Source organism: Zophobas morio, unplaced genomic scaffold (assembly GCF_036711695.1).
Source record: "Zophobas morio isolate AGI-343-1 ecotype UQ-CSIRO unplaced genomic scaffold, CSIRO_AGI_Zmor_V1 ptg000012l, whole genome shotgun sequence".
Lineage (NCBI taxonomy): Eukaryota > Metazoa > Arthropoda > Insecta > Coleoptera > Tenebrionidae > Zophobas > Zophobas morio.
Window position 1 is genome coordinate 8,952,106 of NW_026972117.1, and position 22,740 is coordinate 8,974,845.

At 32.9% G+C, this 22,740-nt stretch overlaps 1 protein-coding gene across 4 annotated transcripts in view; it reads left to right on the forward strand.

Moving 5' to 3' along the window:
• The window catches only part of LOC135127731 (chaoptin), a 477,252-nt gene that overhangs the window by 398,474 nt on the left and 56,038 nt on the right, over positions 1-22,740 (forward strand). For all 4 annotated transcript variants that reach the window (XM_064054314.1, XM_064054313.1, XM_064054312.1 and 1 more), the window contains one exon: positions 17,749-17,859. In XM_064054314.1, coding sequence (XP_063910384.1) covers positions 17,749-17,859 — 111 coding nt within the window. The remainder of the gene's footprint in view (positions 1-17,748; positions 17,860-22,740) is intronic.

The following is a 22,740-nucleotide window of genomic DNA, read 5'->3' on the forward strand; positions in this document are numbered from 1 at the left end:
ATGTTTTAAGTACCTTCTTCTTTCTTCAATACGTTTTTCACGTTCTTCAAGCTTTTTTGACATTTTTGGAATTTTTAGCACTCTGACAATTCACACTATTCATATTTGACTTTCTGACAGTTTTATTTCATAAATACACATATTTTGATTTTTTTTAATGTTTGAATAATGTTCTTCAAGCTTCGTTCATTTTTCATTTCTGATGTTCTTGAAAATTTTGACACTTTTTGAATTTTTAAAAATTCGACAATTTTTTCATTCCGAACGTATCGTTATTTTTACTTTATTTTTCATTTATTCGCAATATACCTGAAGTATTTGGAACGTTCGTTCGTCTGTTACTGACATTTTTCAAAATTTTTATGTGTTTGGTACTATTCACACTTGACATTTTGACACTTTTATTTTATAAATACACAGATTTTGAATGTTCTTTAATTTTCGGATCATGTTTAGTACTCCTTTTATTCCCCTTCAAGTTCTTGACAATCTTGAATTTTTAACACACTTGACAATTTTGTCATTTTTGAGATTATTTTTAATTTTAAGGTGTTGCTTTGAGGTTCTGTCAATTTGTCCGTTTTGCTTTTCGAATATTTCGTCATTTTCTCATTTTTTTAGTTTGAAAAATGGGGAAATGTCGAAATGTTGACCTGACCTGACCTTCCAAACAGTGTGGAAAATATTCGAAGTTTGACAAAAATGCTCGAACAAATCAATTTATTTTTTACACCAACCACACTCCAAAAACAATTAGAAAAAAGAAATTAGTTGGTTGATAAGATTTTATTCCATAGAAAAAAAAACGAAAACCTGGTCTATAAAAATATACAAATTTTAATAATTCGACTAGACACATTATTTCATTAAAAAATGCATCAAAATTAATTGAAATAGACAGTTAGTAAATGGAAACAAGGAAAGTTGTTGTGTTCAATGGAATAATGTCGTGTTGAAATATTTTTCCTATAATTATTACAAAAATTTGGTAGTATAATGTAAATTTAGCCATTGACAGTTCGTGTTCACATTTTAGCCACTTACCTAAAATTATTATTAAAATAGAAATAAATTTGATAGAATTTATTCCTCTTTTTTTTCCCGTGAAGTTATGTTCTCAAAAATCGTATACTACATTGGTGTGTTAAATTAATTAAAAATTACTCCTTTAAAAATTTTTGATCCTTCGGTTTCACAAAAACGAGAAATGTTTGCCTCAGATTTTATTAATATGTTATTTAAATTTATTGAACACATTCGTCGAAAAGTGAGAAAACTCCACTTCAACAACACCTTTCCCCGTCAAAACAGCGATTTCCACCGAAAAAATAAATCCTCAAGATTAACATACACATTTAGGATTTCATTAAACCCCCCCATAAATTACTCACTTTATATTATCAAACTGCCAAACTCGGTTGTAAATTTGGCGGCGGCGTCGGGCATCGACATTCTACTTCCTTTGATATATTTCCCAAATTTACCGAATTCACAAACTCGCCCCCTCCAAGACCAACGCCGCCACATACGCTATCACACCACATGTAAATAATACATCACTTAGAGGATCATTTTCGGCGCGGATGAAGCACATTAATAATGTGACGAACAATTAAGTCATTGATATCTCTGTGTCCGGATCGGAATACAACTGAAATGCAGTACAGAAATTTGCATCAGGTCGGAATTGCTAACGAGCTTTGAGTTATGTCAGTGAATTATCTGGGTGGTGTCGGAATACCAGAAGATTGAGTTCAACATGGCATACGTTGTGGCAGGAGTGGTGTGTGAAATCGGAGACGATTTATAAAAATGACGAGGGTGGTGCTCGACCATGCGACTTCCCGAAGATATTATAATTAAGAATTGATCTCTAATAACTTGTTAAAATTAAAAACTGTGTGTGTTTACTGTTTATATTACAACAGAAATGGAAAGTTGCGCTACAAAATGTGTTTGCATTTTAACACTAGTCAGAAGTTGGTAATAAACGGTAAATTACGTCCGTTATACGGTTACTATATTTGCATAATTTTAATCTCGGCAAGTGTAACGTGAAACGTTGTAAATCACCGGAATGATTTAGAAGTGAGTATATTTTTGGACAACGAATAATCGTAACGATTTTCATTTCCTCTGTAGGGTGATGAGCTCTCCAGAGTGGAACTTTATTCGTTTTTGGGTTGATAAGGGCGACATTAGAACGTACGTCGGGAATGTGTACAAAAACGTGACTGTGTTTGACTAATAACTTTTTAAAATTAATTCAAGCTGTTATAATCCGGTTTAAATTCAAGTTCAGACTGTGGGAATGTTGCGACTTTTTGGCATAATTTATTCCATCGCGTGTGATTTATGGAGTAGCCCGACAACTTAGCTCTGGCATGAAACTATCTCCCACACGATGTGTTCAGGTAATGATGAATAACTGCACTTTAGATAGCGAGCTTTAGACGCGTCGACTTCCGGGTGTAAAACTACTTCTGACCTGTTAAATTTTCGCGGCTGGAGTAACACGGAAGTTCTTGATATAAGCATTTCCGGGATGGATATATTGTTGTGGCGGGGTTGCTGCCTCAACTCGCGAAGAAAGGGGTTGAAATTTGTGAAAAATGGTCTGTGGATTTAATAATAATAAAAAAAATCACGCCTGCTTATATACTACATGTTACAATGTGAAATTACGAAATTCCTGTTCGTTTCGAAAAAGTTCCGGAACTGTTGAAACAAACTTGTCCACAACACAGTCCAAACTAGTTAAAATACATAATGGGAACACAAGTACAAATCGCTTGAAAGTTTTCAGATTAACTTCAAATGGCCACAGCATAAAGGAGAATAAATAGCCAGGTCAAACATGTTACGATGCAGCTTTCAGGAAAATCGAACTAACATGAAATAACTGTTTGTTGGTGTTCATTGTAGTTAATTGAGTAGTTTGTAGTGGAGTTTGTATTGAAGTTAATTTACTGTAAGTATAGCAGTAGTTGGCACAGTGTAAAACCACACACACATGCAGTTTTGGCGTCGAGTTAGTTCTAGAATAGTTTCACGTATTAAAAAGAAAGAAAAGTTTATTTGATCAAAATCTGACTTACTTATTGTTTTAACATTATCGTTTAGAAAAATCGTATATAAAGCTACTTTGTTGCAGGCTGATTGCAACACAAGTGTTTTAACTATTCGTGACATGTTGCGTGTTTTCTAATACACTAATACACGTTGTATGAAAAGATTTCGTGCAGTTAGACCATTTTACGCCATTTTCGGTAGATGTTATATTTAGAGTACAGATGTATAACAGATTCGTGATACAATCTAGGGTTATTTCCAAGATCTCTGCGTAAGGTTCAGTTAAGGTCTTTCCGCATTTTATTTTTGTTACATGACTTTCTACATGAACAACACATTTTCTAAGAATGCACTTTTTACGAACAATGCAATGAGGTTATTAAAGTTTAATAACTGTACAAATACAGCGACGTTGCTAAAACGACGTAAGCATGAAATGCGGCCATTCATCACCACTGGTGCTTTATGCCAGCATGCCAAGAATAAAAGTTGATTTTCTGTATTCCAACATCCATAGTTTTGTGAATTTATTTAGAGAAACTGTCTGTCGAAACTACCGCCTCGATTATTGCCAAATTTTATGCGTGTTTATACTCCTACATGTGTAGTTTATGAATCCGTGTTGAGTTTTTACCCGAGGCATCTTCATTGTTTGACAATTTTTTTTTTTAATTTAGTCTCTGAAGTATTCAAAAAAGAGTCTTCGCAAGGTTTTAATAACTAATGTTTAGATTAAAAAAAAAACACACACCCTTAGAATACGAGCGCAGCGAGCACGTCCAGCGCTCTCCATCTTTAGTAAGCACAATTGCTTTAGAGATTCACTTTTTTTGTAGACGATTAATACATTTTTTGTAATAATTTAAACTCACATTTTTAAATAGCAACAAAATTGTTCTTAATTTAGCTTCTCAAGGACACTAATAAATATTTTTTTATTATTACACCTGAACGTGCTCGCTGCGCTCGCATTTTACTCTTCTTTTTCTCAGCTTTATTGTTATAGAAGTGTGCAGGAAAAATCTGACCAGAGTTGTTTGGGTTCCATTGTAAGAATAAAGCTCTGTACTTTAAAAAACACACCCAGAGTACGAGCGCAGCGAGCAATAAAAAATTCTATTATTAATAATTTAGCTTCTTAGGGACCCTCATGAGTGACTTTTATAGCACCTAAACGGGCTCGCTGCGCTCGCATTCTTAATATTCTTTTTTGATGTATTGTGGTCTCATAAGAACGTCTACGAATGAATCGTCACTGAGGCTACTTAGGTTTGTTTTATTATAATAATCCTATAGACGTCTAAAGTTATTTCGAATGAACTTCCCTAGCTTCTGAAGTACGATCAAACCAATCCAGTAAATTTTTTGATCAGCAACTTCTTAGGAAGGAGAAGAAAAACGAAAAAGGCGACAAAAAACAAATACGGGTGGAAAAATGGACAAGAAACGCGATAAAACTATTCCACCAAAAATGCGAAAAAAGGATCAAAAACGCCACACAAAGAGGACAACAAAAGGGCAACAAAAAAGTCTCAAAAATGTGAAAATCGAGGAGAAAAATCCATTAAGAAAAAGGAAATGCCACACAAGAAGTGACGAAGAACCAGAGAGTAACAAAAAGTCACAAAAAAGACAAAAACAGAGGACAAAATACGAGTACATGAAAAATGAGGAAAAGGCCACTACCGAGAGTAACAGAGAAAAAGGCCAAATACACGAGAAAAAAATGTTACTAAAAGAAGAGAATCAAAAAGAGGCGACAAGAAAGTCACCAAAAAGAGTGAATGAAAAGAAATTTACAAAAACGGAGCATAAAAAACGTTTAACACAACAAGGCTACTAGTACAAGTAGTCTACAAAAAAGACGACAAAAATCACAAAAAAAGTGCAAAGTCCACAAAAACAGAGGATACAAAATCAATAGAAAATACTACCAAGAATGCCAAAAAAACCGTGAAAACGACAAAAAAGCGGCAACAGAAAATAACAAAAAAAAACTCAAAAAAAATAAAAATTGCAAGAAAGAAGTCCACAAAAAAGGGAACCAAATGTTCGTAAACAGACAACAACAAAAAATTACTAAAAAAAAGGGGACAAAAAACGCCACAATAAAGGGAGCTAAAGGGAGGAGCCACTAAATAAAGGACTTTAAAAAAGAGTGACAAGTAGTCCACAAAAAAGGCTACAATGGATGGGAAAAAAAAGTTACGACAAAATATAATTTAAAAAGGCAACAAAAAAATCCGGACACAGGGAGTCAAAAAAAAGCGCCAAAAAAATCACAGATAAGAGAAAAAGTCCACAAAAACAGAAGACAAAAATCATCAGAAAAGACTACAAAAATCACTAAAAAGAAAGAAATCCACAAAAAAGGCGACCAAAAATCCGTAAACAGAGAATTAAAAATCGGACAAATAAAGATCTACAGAAAAAAAGACAAAAAGTTCACAAAAAAGGAACAAAAATACGCTAGAACAAGCGAGTAAAAGAAAGAACAACAAAATTGATCCTGATTCAAAAAATATAACTTGTTGATGGTTTCAGATTAAGATTTCCGAAAAATTCGGTTTTTGGGATAGCCTTGGGCAATTTTCGTGCTCCAAAAACGCTCGAAAAATTCAAACTGGAGATATTGAAAAATTGAGTTTCTGAACGTAAAAATCCCTAAAAATTCTAGGATGGAAATTACATTTCGATGAAAAACAACTTGTTGATGGTTCCAGACTAAGATTTTCGAGAATGCGGTTTGAAAATATATTTTTTTAAATATTTAGAAAACTGTATTTTTTCATTTTATCGATCTTGGAAAAATTGTTGAAATTTCAAAGAAACGAAGCGGAAAATAACTTCTACAAAGTGGTCAAAAAATTCATATTGAAAAATCGGGATTTTTGAAAACTTGTCTAAAATTCCTTACAATTTTCTAAACGATGTTTTCGTGAGTTCATTCGAAGAATATAACTTTTTGATGGTTTTCGGAAATTCGGTTTAAAAATGAAATTTTTTAAACCTAGAAATTTGTCATCATTTTATGGATCATGGGAAAATTGTAGAAATTTTCCAAGAAATGAAGTCGAAAATAACTTCTACAAGTTTAGCTGTACAAGAAAATATCTTTGGGTAATCTTCGAAGACTTACAAAAACGGACAAAAAATCAATGTATCAAAAAAATTATTTTTGAGAAGTTGCTTAAATATCCTAAGAAAATTCTGGGAACAACATCTCACACTAAGATTTTCGAAAAATTCGGTTTTTGGACTAGCCTTGGGCAATTTTCGAAATGTGTTCCAAAAACGGTCAAAAAACTCAAACTGGAGATATTGAAAAATTGAGTTTCTGAACCTAAAAATCCCTAAAAATTCTAGGATGGAAATTGTAATGTTTTTCATCGAAATGTATTTCGATGAAAAACAACTTGTTGATGGTTCCAGACTAAGATTTTCGAAAATGCGGTATGAAAATATATTTTTTAAAATATCTGGAAAACTGTCTTTTTTCATTTTATCGATCTTGGAAAAATTGTTGAAATTTCAAAGAAACGAAGAGGAAAATAACTTCTACAGAGTGGTCAAAAAATTCATATTGAAAAATCGGGATTTTTGAAAACTTGTCTAAATACCCTTAAAATTTTCTAAACGATGTTTTCGTGAGTCCATTCGAAGAATATAACTTTTTGATGGTTTTCGGAAATTCGGTTTAAAAATGAAATTTTTTAAACATAAAAATTTGTCATCATTTTATGGATCGTGGGAATATTATAGGAATTTTCCAAAAAATGAAGTCGAAAATAACTTCTACAAGTTTAGCTGTACAAGAAAATATCTTTGGGTAATTTTCGAAAACTTTTACAAAAACGGACAAAAAATCAATGTACCAAAAAAATGATTTTTGAAAAGTTGCTTAAATATCCTAAGAAAAGTTGCTTAAATATCCTAAGAAAATTCTGGGAACAACATCCCAGACTAAGATTTTCGAAAAATTCGGTTTTTGGACTAGCCTTGGGCAATTTTCGAAATGTGTTCCAAAAATGGTCATAAAACTCAAACTGGATATATTGAAAAATTGAGTTTCTGAACGTAAAAATCCCTAAAAATTCTAGGATGGAAATTACATTTCGTGGTTCCAGACTAAGATTTTCGAAAATGCGGTATGAAAATATATTTTTTAAAATATTTGGAAAACTGTCTTTTTTCATTTTATCGATCTTGTAAAAATTGTTGAAATTTCAAAGAAACGAATCCGAAAATAACTTCTACAAAGTGGTCAATAAATTCATATTGGAAAATCGGGATTTTTGAAAATTTGTCTAAAAATCCTTAAAATTTTCTAAACGATGTTTTCGTGAAAAATATAACTTTTTGATTGTTTTCGGAAATTCGATTTAAAAATGAAATTTTTTAAACATAGAAATTTGTCATCATTTTATGGATCGTGGGAAAATTGTAACAATTTTCCAAAAAATTAAGTCGAAAATAACTTCTACAAGTTTAGCTGTACAAGAAAATATCTTAGGGTAATTTTCGAAGACTTACAGAAACGGACAAAAAATCAATGTATCATAAAAATGATTTTTGAAAAGTTGCTTAAATATCCTAAGAAAAGTTTGGGAACAACATCCCAGACTAAGGTTTTCGAAAAATTCAATTTGAAAATGATTTTTTTTAACATCTCTAAATTTGTAAAAAAATATGATTTTATAAATTCTCAAAAAAATTGGAATTTTCTAAGAAAAAAACCGAAAATAACTTCTGCAAGTCTGGATCTAAAAGAAAATGTCTTTAGGGAATTCTCCAGGCCGGTCGAAAATCGGCCGAAAATTTCATATTAAAAAATATTAAGATTTTTGAGAAGTTGTCTAGAAATATTAAAAAAATCTTGCGAACTAAATATATTTCGATGAACTGATTCAAAAAATATAATTTCTTGAAAGTTCCAGATCAAGATTTTCGAAAAATTCGACTTGAAAATTGTACTTATTTATCATTCTACCGATTCTAAAAAAAATGTTGGATTCTTCCAAGAAATGAAGCAGAAATTAACTTCTACACGTCGAAATCTGCAAGAAAATAGTCTTAGGGAATTTTCGAAAACGTTAAAAAAATTCAAGCTGGAGGTATCAAAAATTGAGTTTTTGAAAATAAAAATCCTTGAAAATTCTGAGATGGGAATTACATTTGAATGAGTTGATTTGAAAAACACAACTTGCTGATGGCTCCATACTAAGATTTTAGAAAATGCGGTTTCAATTTTTTTTTTAATACCTCGAAAACTGTCATTTTTCATTTTATCGATACTGGAAAAATTTTGAAAAAACGAAGCCGAAAATTGCTTCTACCAGTCGAAATCTTCAAAAATGTCTTGTGTTGATTTTCGAAGGGTTCCCGAAAAACGGCCAAAAAATTCATATTGAAAAATTAAGATTTTTGAAAAGTTGCCTAAAAATGTTCAAAAAATTCTAGGAATTACGTTTCAATGACTTGATTCAAAAAACATAACGTGTTAATGGTTCCAGACCAAGATTTTCGAAAATGAGGTTTGAAATTATTTTTTTAATGAAATATGAAATTTGGTTTTGCGATTTTTGTTGTGTGTTAACCTCTATAAAGTAAATAAAAATAGTGTTATTAGGACTCCCTGGAGCCGGTGACGAAATTAAATATGTATGTATATTTAAACCAGATAACCAAAAGGAAAAGTGTACTCTTAGTAATTACATGCTTAATTTCGAGCGTTTATGTTCATACTTCGAAATAATTCGATTGATTTTGTGTCCTTAAAACAGAGAGGACTGACTTTAATTATTTTACGCAGAATTAATTTACGTGGGTTACTTGAAAAAAATAATGAAACAATTAACTAAAATTATCACCAACAAATTTGACCTGAGCGGACTTGACCTGACCCGCCATGACCTGACAAGCATCAGCTCACCACTCTGAGTGTGAGGGAAATACTATATACATTCTTTAGACCCCTTTTTAGTTTTTATTTCAACATCATAAAGTTTTAAAAAATAAATTAAATTAAATTTTTGCATTCAGTGTTCTGCTCTGAAATAATTAGGGGATTCAAGATTTTCAAATATTTGTTTTTGCGTATAAAATCCCAGTCAAGACGGATTCATAAACCACAGGTACATCAAATTGTTGGTAGGGATAGTATTAAAATGTATTACATTTTTCAGTTTTATTATCACAATATTTGTACGAAAACTGCTGAAACCGTATAATTATTTCTAACGAAAGCAACAAACCTGAAGCTCGAATTAAAAAATCTATAAATATTCCTCAACACGACAAACAACTTTTTCATCTCCGCGTTATGATAAAGCTTTAATTCCAAACCCAGTTATATTTTTACGACACTGAAAAAATTGTTTGTCGAGAGCACTCCTTTTTTGCTCCCGTCGAAAAAAAAGACACAAACATTTATTGTTTATTGGATCTGTTTACGAAGCAAGATAACGAAGCTTGTTAGAGCTTCAGAAATCCCAAATGTGAGAATCATTGAAATGTGCAGCGCACAGCTCGAAGCAATAAAAAACCGAAATACACAGTACACAAATAACATCTAATAAAAGTCGCTATCAGAAAACTCTCAATTTGGCTAACAACAAGGGCGAACCGACCCAATAAATAAAATAACCGGAGAATTTCATACGCCACGACCTAATCCTCTCGAAACTTTCCTCTTCCGGAATCAACCGGACTTTTAACTTTCCTCCTGAAATTAATTGGGGACGATAACATAAAAACTTGTCTTATTCTCTTTATTGTCGCTGACGATATTCGACGTGGTGTTTCTGCGAACTCATATCGTATCTGCGACATGTTGTAGCTGCCTCAGCAATCCGCCTGAGTGCGCTTCGAGTTATCGGTCCTTCCGAGCCGGATGCCGCCGCCCATCAATAGGGCCGAGATTGCGACATGCACTAAATTAAACTAGTTTACATAAACTTGGTAATAACGTGTAAATGCCGCGGTTCGCCGACGTATGGGGGAATCGGAGCGTCTCTGTGTCATTCAGATTCAGATATATGACTCCGTAAATTCTGGCGAATTTCGATATTTAGAGAGTCGTTGCCATTACGCGGAAATGTAAAAACGGGAGTTTAGGATATAAAAAGGGCTCGAATAAATCATGTTTAGTGCGAGAGTGGAGCTATATTGAACAATGCCTGAGGTATGGCGAAAAAATATGTCTCGGAAAGTTATTTCAACTGTCGTATAAAACAATACTAAAGCGACAAGCGTCCATTCGAGGCAATAAAATGTTATAATAAAATTACAGTTTTGAATGAACGGGGGATTTATATGTGTATTTATGTCGCGCGTTTATTTAACGTTATATATTGCTTCATTTATATTATCTAAGTATGGGCGAGTTTACTGCGGTCGCCGATTCCCTGGTGGGTTAGCGAGAACTAACAAAAAAACGGAGCGGCGAGAGCGAACTCAGGATTCTTGGAAAAATTCCGCTAATAAAAATGAAAAAACAATCACTAGGTTCGTTGGAATGGAAGGGGTTCCGGTAATTTTAAAGCAGTCAAAGTTCTCGACATAAAGCTCAGCGAATTAAAAATGTAGCAAGTTTTTGCTTACGCTTTTATTCATTTGAATTCTTCTTTAGTAGATGGTGAAATTTTTTTTAGTTTTTTTGTTCAAGTAACAGAAAGATTTATGTTTCCCAAAGCATCTAGGCCTTTGTAGACTCATACATATTAAACAGTACAACTCTAAATAAATTAAGTAGGTGAAAAAGCTCCACTACACCTTTCCATTTCGGTGGTATGAGACCCTAAATTCCAAAAACAGTTTCTATCTTTACTAATTCAAACCTTCTGAGTAATAATTTATACTCAGAAAATCTTTAAGAGGCCCCCTGGATTTTTATGAATTTTTCAATCTGAAATATTCATTATTTTATGTTATTTTCATATCGTTAAATTCACGAATTTCGATTATTTTAAACTTAGCTTCTTGAAACTTTTCTGTTTATTAATTCGAAGCTTCTGCACAAAAATTCAGGCTCAAAACATGTTTTAGAAACCTCCTGAATTTCTTCGAATTTTTAAGTAATATGGAAATTTAAATTTTTTTCGGATTATTTGCATATCGAATTTCCATCATTTCAGGCTATCAGCTTTCTGAAAGTTGCTGCCTTTAGTAATTCGAACCTCTTTACATTTTTTGGAATTTTTCAGTAATCTACCCTTCTTGAAAATTGAACTGTTTCAAATATTCGTCTCGGAAACCCAAGCCAATCGAAAATTCTGGCTGAAAACTAATCGCTGCAACTCAAAAATTCTAAGCAATCCACCGACATAATGCTGAAATCTGCACGTGTTTCAGTTTCGAATTTATCAGCCCCTAAACTCAAAAAACAGTATTTCGGATAAGGAGAATGCGCTTTTTCGGGTAATATTGTAGGAGTACCACACAACTAGTTGTAAAAATGAAGTCTACAATACCAACTTAGCTAAAATCCAAAATTTCCGGTCGATCTGAATATTTTCATTTTTTCAGATTATTTGCATACCTGTCGTCAAATTTTCGAATTTCGATCATTTGAAACTTATATCTTGAGTAATTCGAACTTTCTAGTCGGAATTCAAACCAAGAAATTCTCTTTTGGAATTTTTCAGTAACCTATCCTTCTGAAAATTGACGCAGTTCCATATATTTGTCTCGGGAATCTAAACAATTTGAAAGTTCTGGCTGAAGATTAATCAAAATTTCTTAAAAATTCCAGAAAATCCACTGAACTAAAGCTCGAATCTCCACGTGTTTCTGTTTCGGAGTTATCAACCCCTAATCTCAAAAAATTGGTCGAATGTTATTTCAACAGAACTTCGCTCCCTCCTGAAGTGCAACCAAATATATCCCAATTCTCTTCTGAAAAATTTTCATTTTTTTGTGATTTTCGTTTTCTGATAATCTCTATAAAGTAAAAACCAGTGCCTTGAATTTTTTCTTCAATTTTTTTTTTATTTTTTTTTCGTCATTTTTTCGATTTGTATTTTTTCTAGTTTTCAAGTTTAAATTGTTCAATTTTTCAACTTTTCAATTTAATTTCTAGATTTTCCAATTTTTGCATTTTAATTTCTAAACTTTTCAATTTTTTATTTTTCCATGTGCGATTTTTCGTTTAAGTTTTATATTTTCTTTATTTTTACAATGTTCCGATTTTATAATTTTTCTTTCTTTTCAATTACAATTATGTAAATTTCTTTTTTTCTTTCAATTTTCGTATATGTAACTCATTAAATTTTTAGATTTTGCAGTTTTCCGATTTGAAGTTTCACGAGTCTTCAATTTTTAATTTTCAATTTTTAGCTTTTTCAGTTTTTCGTTTCTTCAGTTTTTCGAAAAAACTGGATAATAGATTGACATGATGTTTTCTATTATAATATCTCTTGTTCTTTGCGCCAAAAAATTGTTGAAAGAAAACTACGTATATAAAGAGGAGAAAAAAGATTAAACCCCACCCCGCGATCTCAAATTGTGATGAGTTTTTCATTCCTAATCAGACCGAAGGGCGGAGTTTAATAAAACATCAATATTTCTCTAAAAAATATGATAATTTCTTGTAGAAAAATGAGGATTTTGCAAATAAACTCCGCCCTTCAGCTCACGATGAATAAAGTATTCGCCACAATTGAGAAAGGGTGGGTGGGCGGGGCTTATATTTTGTCTATTTTTTCTTAATATACCAAATCTTCTTTTCCCAACAAAAAACTTAAAACATGTTTAACTTTCCTGTTGTTGAAAGAAAACTTTATGTATTAAAAAAAAAACAAAGAAAACGTTATTCCACTGTGCAATTGTTTTGCGAAGATTTTCAAGTTTGTTCAATTTTTAGATTTTGCAATTTTTCAATTTGAGTTTCTCAAGTTTTCAATTTTTAGATTTTTCAGTTTTTCATTTCGAAAAAAACGAGAAAGTTATTCTTCGTGACTTACATTGGGAGTACAGTCCAAAGTCACTGGATAATAGATTGTCTTTATGTTTTTTATTATAATATCTCTTGTTTTTTGCGCCACAAAATTGTTGAAAGAATACTACGTATATAAAGAAAAAAAAACAAAAATTAAACAACACCCACCCACCCCGATCTCAATTGTGATGTGTTTTTCATTCTTAATCAGACCGAAGTTTAATTGTAATATCAATATTTCTCCAAAAAATTCTACCATTTTAAAAACATATTTCGTATGGTAATTTCTTGTAGAGAAATGAAGATTTTGCAAACTAAATTCCGCCCTTCGACTCATGATGAATAAAACATTTATCAGAATTGAGAAGGGGCGGGTGGGCGGGGCTTATCCTTTTTTCGTTTTTTCTTAATATACCAAATCTTCTTTTCTCACGAAGAAACTGAAAACGTGTTTAGCTTTCCTGTTGTTGAAAGAAAACTCTATATATTACAAAAAAAAAACAAAGATAACGTTATTATACCGTGCAACTGTTTTTGCGAAAATTTGAACGTTAAGCGAAAAAACTGAAAGCGGATTCATATACTACAAGTATAACATTCAACTCATTTTAAAATACGGTTCATTGATGTGACGTCATCAAATTGTTGGTGGGGATGATTAGCCAAATTTTGGCTAGCATTTAACCATCTAACATTAACCATTTCTAACATACGTACAAAATTTGACAACAATTGGTCCAGCAGTTTCGGAGATTACGTGACAGACAGACAGACGGAAACGGGAGACTACTTTTTTGTAGTGTAGGGGTCACGAAACGTCGAGAAAACATAAAAGTGGCAATTCGTCCGATCGACTCAATTACTAAGTATGGAAGTAAAAACAATTTTTCGGATACACAAAATGCGCATTTCCCAATGAAATTGAGAGAATATCGAACAACTAATAGCAGAAAAGAATTCTACATTGCCAATTTAATTACAATCCAAAAATTTCAGGTCCATTTGAAAATTTTTTATTTGCATATCGTCAAATTTTCCGATGTCGCTTATCCCCTATCCAAAAACTCAAACTAATTTAAATCTTCTGAATAAGAATTTAGACTTATAAAATATTTTAGAAGCCCTCTGGGGTTTTTCAAATTTTTCAGTTGGCTAGATTTCTGAAATTTAACACTGTTACATGTAACATTTTCGTGAACCTAAACGAATTGAAAATCCTGGCTGAAAATTAACCAGTCTGGCTGAAGAATTCCTTGTAATCGACTAACGTAAAGTTCGAATCTCCACAACTAACTGTTTCTCGGATACAGAAAATAAGCATTCCCTGGTGAAATTGAAGGAATATCGAACAACTAATTGTAGAAATGAAATATCGTCCTTTTCGTCACTTTCGTCCTTCACCCTTTTCACTCATCTTGTTCTTCGTCCATTTCGTCCTTCGTCCTTTTTGCCCTTGGACACATTCGTCCTTCGTCTTTTTCGTCGTTCGTCCTTTCCGTCCTTCGTCCTTTCCGTCCTTCGTCCTTTTTGTCCTTCGTCCTTTTTGTCCTTAGTCCTTTTCGCCCTTCGTCATTTTCGTGCTTCGTCATTTTCGTCCTTCGTCCTTTTTGTCCTTGGTCCTTTTGGTCCTTCGTCCTTTTTGTCCTTGGTCTTTTTCGTCCTTCGTCATTTTCGTGCTTCGTCATTTTCGTCCTTTTCGCCTTCGTACTCTTCGTCCTTCGTCCTTTTCGTACTTCGTTCTTTTCGTCCTTCGTCATTTTCGTCCTTCGTCACTTTCGTCCTTCGTCACTTTCGTCCTTCGTCACTTTCGTCCTTCGTCCTTTTCGTCCTTCGTTTTTTTCGTCCTTCGTCCTTTTTGTCCTTGGTCCTTTTTGTCCTTGGTCCTTTTCGTCCTTCGTCTTTTTCGTCTTTTTCGTCCTTCGTCATTTTCGTGCTTCGTCATTTTCGTCCTTTTCGCCTTCGTACTCTTCGTCCTTCGTCCTTTTCGTACTTCGTTCTTTTCGTCCTTCGTCATTTTCGTCCTTCGTCACTTTCGTCCTTCGTCACTTTCGTCCTTCGTCACTTTCGTCCTTCGTCCTTTTCGTCCTTCGTTTTTTTCGTCCTTCGTCCTTTTTATCCTTGGTCCTTTTTGTCCTTGGTCCTTTTCGTCCTTCGTCTTTTTCGTCCTTTTCGTCCTTCGCCTTTTTCGTCCTTTTCGTCCTTCGTCCTTTTCGTTCTTCATTCTTTTCGCCTTTCGTCATTTTCGTCCTTCGTTCTGTTCGTTCTTCGTCCTTTACGTCCTTCGTCCTTTTCGTGTTTCGTTCTTTTCGTCCTTCGTCATTTTCGTCCTTCTTCATTTTCGTCCTTCTTCATTTTCGTCCTTCGTCATTTTCGTCCTTTGTCATTTTCGTCCTTCGTCCTTTTCGTCCTTCGTTCTTTTTGTCCTTGGTCCTTTTCGTCCTTCGTCACTTTCGTCCTTCGTCCTTTTCGTCCTTCGTTTTTTTCGTCCTTCGTCCTTTTGGTCCTTGGTCCTTTTTGTCCTTGGTCCTTTTCGTCCTTCGTCTTTTTCGTCCTTTTCGTCCTTCGCCTTTTTCGTCCTTTTCGTTCTTCGTCCTTTTCGTCCTTCGTCCTTTTCGTTCTTCATTCTTTTCGCCTTTCGTCATTTTCGTCCTTCGTTCTGTTCGTTCTTCGTCCTTTACGTCCTTCGTCCTTTTCGTGTTTCGTTCTTTTCGTCCTTCGTCATTTTCGTCCTTCTTCATTTTCGTCCTTCTTCATTTTCGTCCTTCGTCATTTTCGTCCTTTGTCATTTTCGTCCTTCGTCCTTTTCGTCCTTCGTTCTTTTTGTCCTTGGTCCTTTTCGTCCTTCGTTCTTTTTGTCCTTGGCCCTTTTCGTCCTTCGTCATTTTCGTCCTTCTTGAAACTTCCTCCGTTTACTAATTTGAACCTCCTGTACAAAAATTCAGGCTCAGAACACTCCTGAATTCTTTCAAACTTTTCAGTAATCTGGAAATTTTCATTTTTTTAAGATTATTTGCATATTGTCAAATTTTCAAATTTCGATTATTTCAAACCGTCACGCTTGTACGGACAGGCAGCTTTATGAAAGTAGTCATTCAAACCTCCTGAAACAGAATTTAGGCTCAGAAGATCTCTGAGGAGTCTCCTGAATTTTTTGGAAATTTTCAATAATCTACCCTTCTAAAAACTGAACTGTTTCATATGTTCGTCTCGGAAACCTAAACAAAGTCAAAATCTTGGCTGAAAATTAATCACTACGACTCAAAAATTCTAGACAATTTATTGACAAAGGTCAGATCCACACGTGTTTCAGTTTCGAATTTATCAGCCCCTAAACTCGTCAATTTTTTGGAATTTTTCAATAATCTACCCTTCTGAGAATTGATACAGTTTCATCTCAGACACTTAAACGAATTGAAAATTTTGGCTGAAAATTAATCATAGTAACTCGAAAATTCTAGGAAATCCACTGACGTAAATCTCAAATGTTCATGTGTTTCTGTTTCGAATTTATCAGTCCCTAAACCCAAAAATCAGTTTTTCACGTCCGGAAAACGCGCATTTCGGGGAGAAATTGAAGGAATGTCGAACAACTAATAATAGAAATGAAATTTTGAACGCCAAATTAGCAGGAATCCAAAATTTCAGATCAATCCGAAAATTTCTCCGGAACAAAAATCTGCACTCAGAAAGTGTCCCCGGAGCCCTCTGTATTTTTTTGAACTTTTCACTCTCAACCCTAAATAAATTGATTTCCTGAATACTCCGGAATTTGTTTGGAACTTTTCAGTTATAGAATTTTCAAACAAAAAAGCTCGGGAAGGGAAATGCGGGTTCAGAAAAATTCTTACGACGCTCTTGATTTTTTTTGAGTTACCTGCCCCTCTGGAAAATAACACCGTTCGATATATCCGTCTCTGGAGCTTATATAAATTGAAAGTCCGGAGTGAAAATTAACTACTGCGACTAGAAAGCTCAAGGGAGGAATTTCCGGAACCTCCTGAATTTTTAAAAATTCTTGAAGTGAAACTTGATGACAGTTCAAAAATCATCCCAACGACAATTTATAAAGGTGAATCAGGGACTTTTTGGATTTATATTTATGCAATTGAAATTTTAAGCACTTTTTTATTCAATATTTTATTTTTTTAAAATGTGTCCATTAAGTAGCGCTGAAAAGCAGAAATGTCATATTAGGGACATCACGAAGTACATTTTTTTGTTTAACAAAGCTACTTACCTGTGTTACGAAGAGATATATTTAATAATTTTTTTGTGAAGTCAGGTATTTCTGAGGGAAAATGGATTAAAACCCCCGATCCTGAAACAAAAAATTCTATAAATATCCACCAAAAAAAATCCTTCTAACTTGTCCATTTGCTTCATTACCGTTTTTTGCCGTTCCATTTACTCACAAAGATATGTCTCACTGGTCCATTACGTTGTCACTACCCGTAATTTCTGACATCCAGAAAAACGTTATCCCTCTTCAAAGCCGAATCCGCCATTTTTACAAAACATTCGGTATCACCTACGCAATTTAATCTCTCAGATGTTCCATTAAACATACATTGTTTCTGTTAAAAACGCCAAAGCACCGAGACGACTGCTGAAATTTTAATTAACAAAAAGGACAGCATCCAGTTTGGTAATTAAATCCGTTTTCTTTGTCCCTTTTTTAATTTGCACGTACCTACTGTGCTTATTAAATTATCAACCTCGTGGTAATATGTTTGTTCCAGCTCGTTATGGAAAAGCCTCACTTCGCTGGATCTAAGCTATAATCAACTAGACAGCGTTCCTTTCGTCGCCCTCAAAGAGCTGCGAAGTCTGCAGTGGATTAATTTGCACGGGTATGTTCCTAGCCTTCTGAAATTATCTTTTATACTTCTTGTATAGTTATTCGTGCACAAGGAAACGTCAACTTCCGGGAGAAAAGCTTGCGTGATGTAAGAAAAACACGTTTTCAATGCAGTTGCAAGTAAAAGAAATTTCTTTTACTTATGAAATACAAACTACCAGCGATACAGATAATTAAAAATTCAGTGAAACCCAACGGAAATTTTATGACTCTTTTATAACAACTTAATTTGCCTGAGATTTAGTTTATGTCAGTCATAAACGGGGTGTTTTCCGCCACAATTTGCTTTAGCCGCCTTTTTGCACGTTTTAAATAATCACCTAGTACTGTTAAAAGCGCTCCATAAAAGCTCTAAGTTTTCCAAATCTCAATTTCATCTACTTAAAGGTCTGAATATCTCCGGCTATTCAGGTTACGATTACACTGACACAAATCTGTTCAGTAAGACTCTAAACTTTATATTTGCAGTAATAATAACGCTGACAACTACAAAACGAAAATTACAGGGATAAGTTCCAGAGAACACCTGTGTACAATTTGATTCCCGTTCTAGGAGTCGCTGTTGACGAACATAAACATTAATTAAATTCCGTGTTGGTATTGCGAAGCTGGTTGGTGTTTTCTTGCTCAGTATGTGTTGTGTGTGTTGTTTAAAAATATATGCACTGTTTGCTCGAAACGGATCACAACTTTGCACTTTAGCGGCAATTACATTATTGTAAGCAGGAATTCGAAATAACTAAACTAGCAATTTAGATGGATATTCCAGTCAAAACACAGTTAGGTACAGTTTTGAAGTTAAACATTCAGGACGGATCGCTGCGAGGCAACAAATATAAATTTCATAAATGTAGTTTGAGTTACAGCGTGAGCAACACGGTTGTTGTAAATTAAAGAGTGTCTACACATGAATGATGGTGACATCAAACGTTCCCTGAAAATTTAGGTTTTTCAATTAGTCGCTAATTTTACTTCAAACGATTTGTTGGAATTCTGCTACAATAACTTTCTGAAATAGCGTGACTACCTTTCGTGGGGATAAATACATTATTTGTGGGGATAAAAAAAACATGTAAACAGAGAAAAGTGTAATATATCTTAGTAAAAGAAGATTAGTGAACAAAAAGACTGCAAAGTTCTGCGCTAAAGGCAATACCTTTCTAACTGTACGGCGTAAGTTTTTAAGAATTATTTTAACGAAGGCACGACGGGAGGATCATTACTAGTAAAGAAAACCCAAACAAAGTTTCAAAAGCACGTTAGTCTTTCCTGAATTTAATTCTTTGTGTACAAGTTGCTTAAGATTTATTTAAATGAATATTCCTAAAGTAATTTATCCCGGGGCCATTTGTTAAGAAAACTAACATTATTAAAATCATTCCAAACAGGATCTTGTAGGACTTAATTTCAATATCTGTGCTCATTTTAGTGGTGGCTTAGAGAATCAATGAGATTTATAGATGTAAAAATAAAGTTGCTCAAATTTATCAATTAAATAGGCAATTTAATGTCTTCGCCTGGGTCTCTAAGTAGTGTGTTATTAAATATGTTCATATCGAATCATTTTTTGTTGTTTTCCTCCTTTCTTTATAATCTTTTCTTCTCCTGTTGCTTGTCGCTTTTTTATGGACTTTTTTACACCACTTTTTGTATAAGTTTTTGTAGCCTTTTTTCATGTTCTGTCGTCATTTTTTGTAGCTTTTTTGCGCGTTTTTTTACCCTTTTCTTTATATATTAGTTTATTTTAATCTATTTGTACTATACACCAATAAAATTTCAATTCAGTTCAAAACCCTTTTTACCTTTTTTGTAGTTTTTTTTCTCCTTTTTTGCGGCTTCTTTTAATCGCCCTTTTTTCTATCTTTTTTGCCACATTTCGTCATTTTTTTATACTTTTTGGTCTTCTTTTTTCGGACTTTTTCTTTTCGAGGTTTTTACAACTTTTTTGCTCGTTTTTTTTATGTTTTTTTGCTGTTTTTGGCACATTTTTTTGCTATTTTTTTTGCTCTTTTTGTCAAACTTTTTGGACCCTTTTGTCTTATCACATTTTTTTTGTCATCTTTTTTTTTTTTTTTGGAATCTTTTTATCCCTATCTGTGCCTTTTTCGCCCCGATTGTGCCTCCTTTTTTAACCTTTTTTGAATTTTTATCCTTTTCTTTATAACTTTTCATAGACTTATTGGTGCTTTCTTTCAGCTTTTTTTTGAATTATTTTTTGTCGCTATTTTCAACGTTTTTTGTCGTCTACTTCTCGCGTTTTTTACTCGTTTTTTCCTTTTTTGTCTTTTTTGTAGCTGTTTTTTATTTTTTTTTGTGTGTTTTTATGGGGTCTTTTTCTTACATTTATACTGTTTTTATAGTTTTGGTCGCTTTTTTTTCGATTTTTTGGCTTTTTTTCGGGGTTTTACTACTGTTTTGCTCGCTTTCTTATCTTTTTTGTAGGTTTTTTGGCACAATTTTTTTTTTCGTTTTTTTTTTGCCTTTTTGTCAAATTTTTTTGGGCGTTTCGTCGTATCACACTTTTTGTATTTTTTTATCATCATTTTTTTCCTGCGATTTTTTTTATCCATTTCTGTATAGACCTTTTATCGCCTCTTTTTTAACTTTTTTTTATAGTTTTTGTCTTTTTTATCCCTTTTTGGCGCTTTCTTTCTGCTTTTGTTTTCAACCATTTGTTGTCGCTATTTTCTTAGCGTTTTTGTGGCCTTCTTCTCGCGTTTTCCATCCTTGTTTTTTCCTTTTTTTGTAGCTTTGTTTTGTTAATCGCCTTTTTTGTGATTCTTATGGCGTCTTTTTTGTTACATTTTTACCGCTTTTTTTCATTTTCTTAAATTCTTTATTCCTTTCTTTACAGGTTTATTTTTTGCCTCTTTCTTTTGTCCTTGTTTTTTTTGTAGAGCTTCACCATTTTTTTGTCGTTTTCTTTTTTGATATATTTTTCGCTACTTTTTTATGCAGGTTTTATTGTGATGTTTTCTACGCTTTGGTGTTTGTCTGTTTTTTTTTCCTTTTTTATGTCACATTTTTGACATATTTTTTGTGACTGTGTTTTGTTGCGTTTTTCACCCTGTTTAATGGACTTTTTCATGTCTTTATTTGTCGTCTTTTCTAAACCTTCTTCTTTCTTTATAGTTTTTTTTTGTCCTTTCTGTATAGTTTTTTTAATCCTGTTTATTGAGTTTTTTGCACGTACCATTTTTTGTCGCCTTTTCTTCGGATCTCTTTGTCGTCTTTCTTTTCCCGTTTTTTTTTGTGGTTTTTTACCCCTGTCCTGTCAACGTTTTTTCGCCCCCTTTTTTGTTGCCTTTTAACTTTTTTGTTTTTTTGTGGTTTCGTTTAATCGCCCTTTTTTCTATCATTTTTTCCACATTTCGGCGTTTTTTATACTTTTTGGTCTCCTTTTTTCGGACCTTTTTTTTCTAGGTTTTTACAACTTCTTTGCTCGTTTTTTTTATGATTTTTGTAGTTTTTGGCCCATTTTTTTGCTGTTTTTTTTTGCTTTGTTTGTCAAATTTTTTGGGCCCTTTTGTCTTATCACATTTTTTTGTCTTTTTTTGTCATCATTTTTTGACCTTTTTTGAATTTTTGTCCTTTTCTTTATAATTTTCATAAACTTTTTAGCGCTTTCGTTCTGCCTTTTTTTGAATTATTTTTTGTCGCCATTTTTTAACGTTTTTTGTCGTCTTCTTCTCGCGTTTCTTACTCATTTTTTCCTTTTTTTTTGCTTTTTTTGCCTCCTTCTGTAAATCTTTCTTTGTCGCCTTTTTTTGTCTTTTTTGTAGCTGTTTTTTAATTTTTTGTGACCTTTTATGGGGTCTTTTTTCTTACATTTATACGTTTTTTTTTAACATGTATACGTTTTTTATAATTTTGGTCCCCTTTTTTCCGCTTTTTTAACTTTTTTCAGGGTTTTACAAATTTTTTGCTCGCTTTCTTATCTTTTTTGGGGGTTTTTTGGCACAATTTTTTTGTTTTTTTTTTTTGCTTTTTTTGTCAAATTTTTTGGGTGATTTGTCGTATCACACTCTTTGATTTTTTTTAATCCCTTTCTGTATAGACCTTTTTCGCCTCTTTTTTGTCTTTTTTATCCCTTTTTATAGACTTTTTGACGCTTTCTTTCTGCCTATGTTTTTAACCATTTTTTTTGTCTCTATTCTCTTAGCGTTTTTTGTGACCTTCTCGCGTTTTCCACCCATATTTTGTCCTTTTTTGGACTCTTTTTTTTGCCTCCTTTTGTAAGTCTCTTTTGTTTTTTTTGTTGCTTTGTTTTGTTAATCGCTTTGTGTGATTTTTATGGCGTCTTTTTTGTTACGTTTTTACAGCTTTTTTTCATCATTTTCTTAAATTCTTTATTCCTTTCTTTACAGGTTTATTTTTTGCCTCTTTCTTTTGTCCTTGTTTTTTTTTTTTTGGAGAGCTTCAATATTTTTTTGTCGTTTTTTTACAGTTTTGGCACTTTTTTATGCAGGTTTTATTGTGATGTTTTTATGCTTTTGATGTTTTTCTTTTTTTTTTGTCCTTTTTGTATAGCTTTTTTGTCGCTTTTTATTGAGTTTTTTTTGCACGTACCATTTTTTGTCGCCTCTTCTACGGAACTTTTTGTCGTGATTCTTTTGCGGTTTTTGTGTGGTTTTTTACCCCTGTACAATTTTTGGCTCCCTTTTTTGTTGCCTTTTAACTTTTTTTTTGTTTTTTTTTGCTTTTTTTTTTGTCATTTTTTTGCCTTCTTTTAATCGCCCTTTTTATTATCATATTTGGCACATTTTGTCGTGTTTTTATAAGTTCTTTTAGTTTTTTTTTGCCTTTTTTTTCGAGGTTTTTACAAATTTGTTGCTGGCTTTCTTATTTTTTTTATGTTTTTGGCACAATTTAT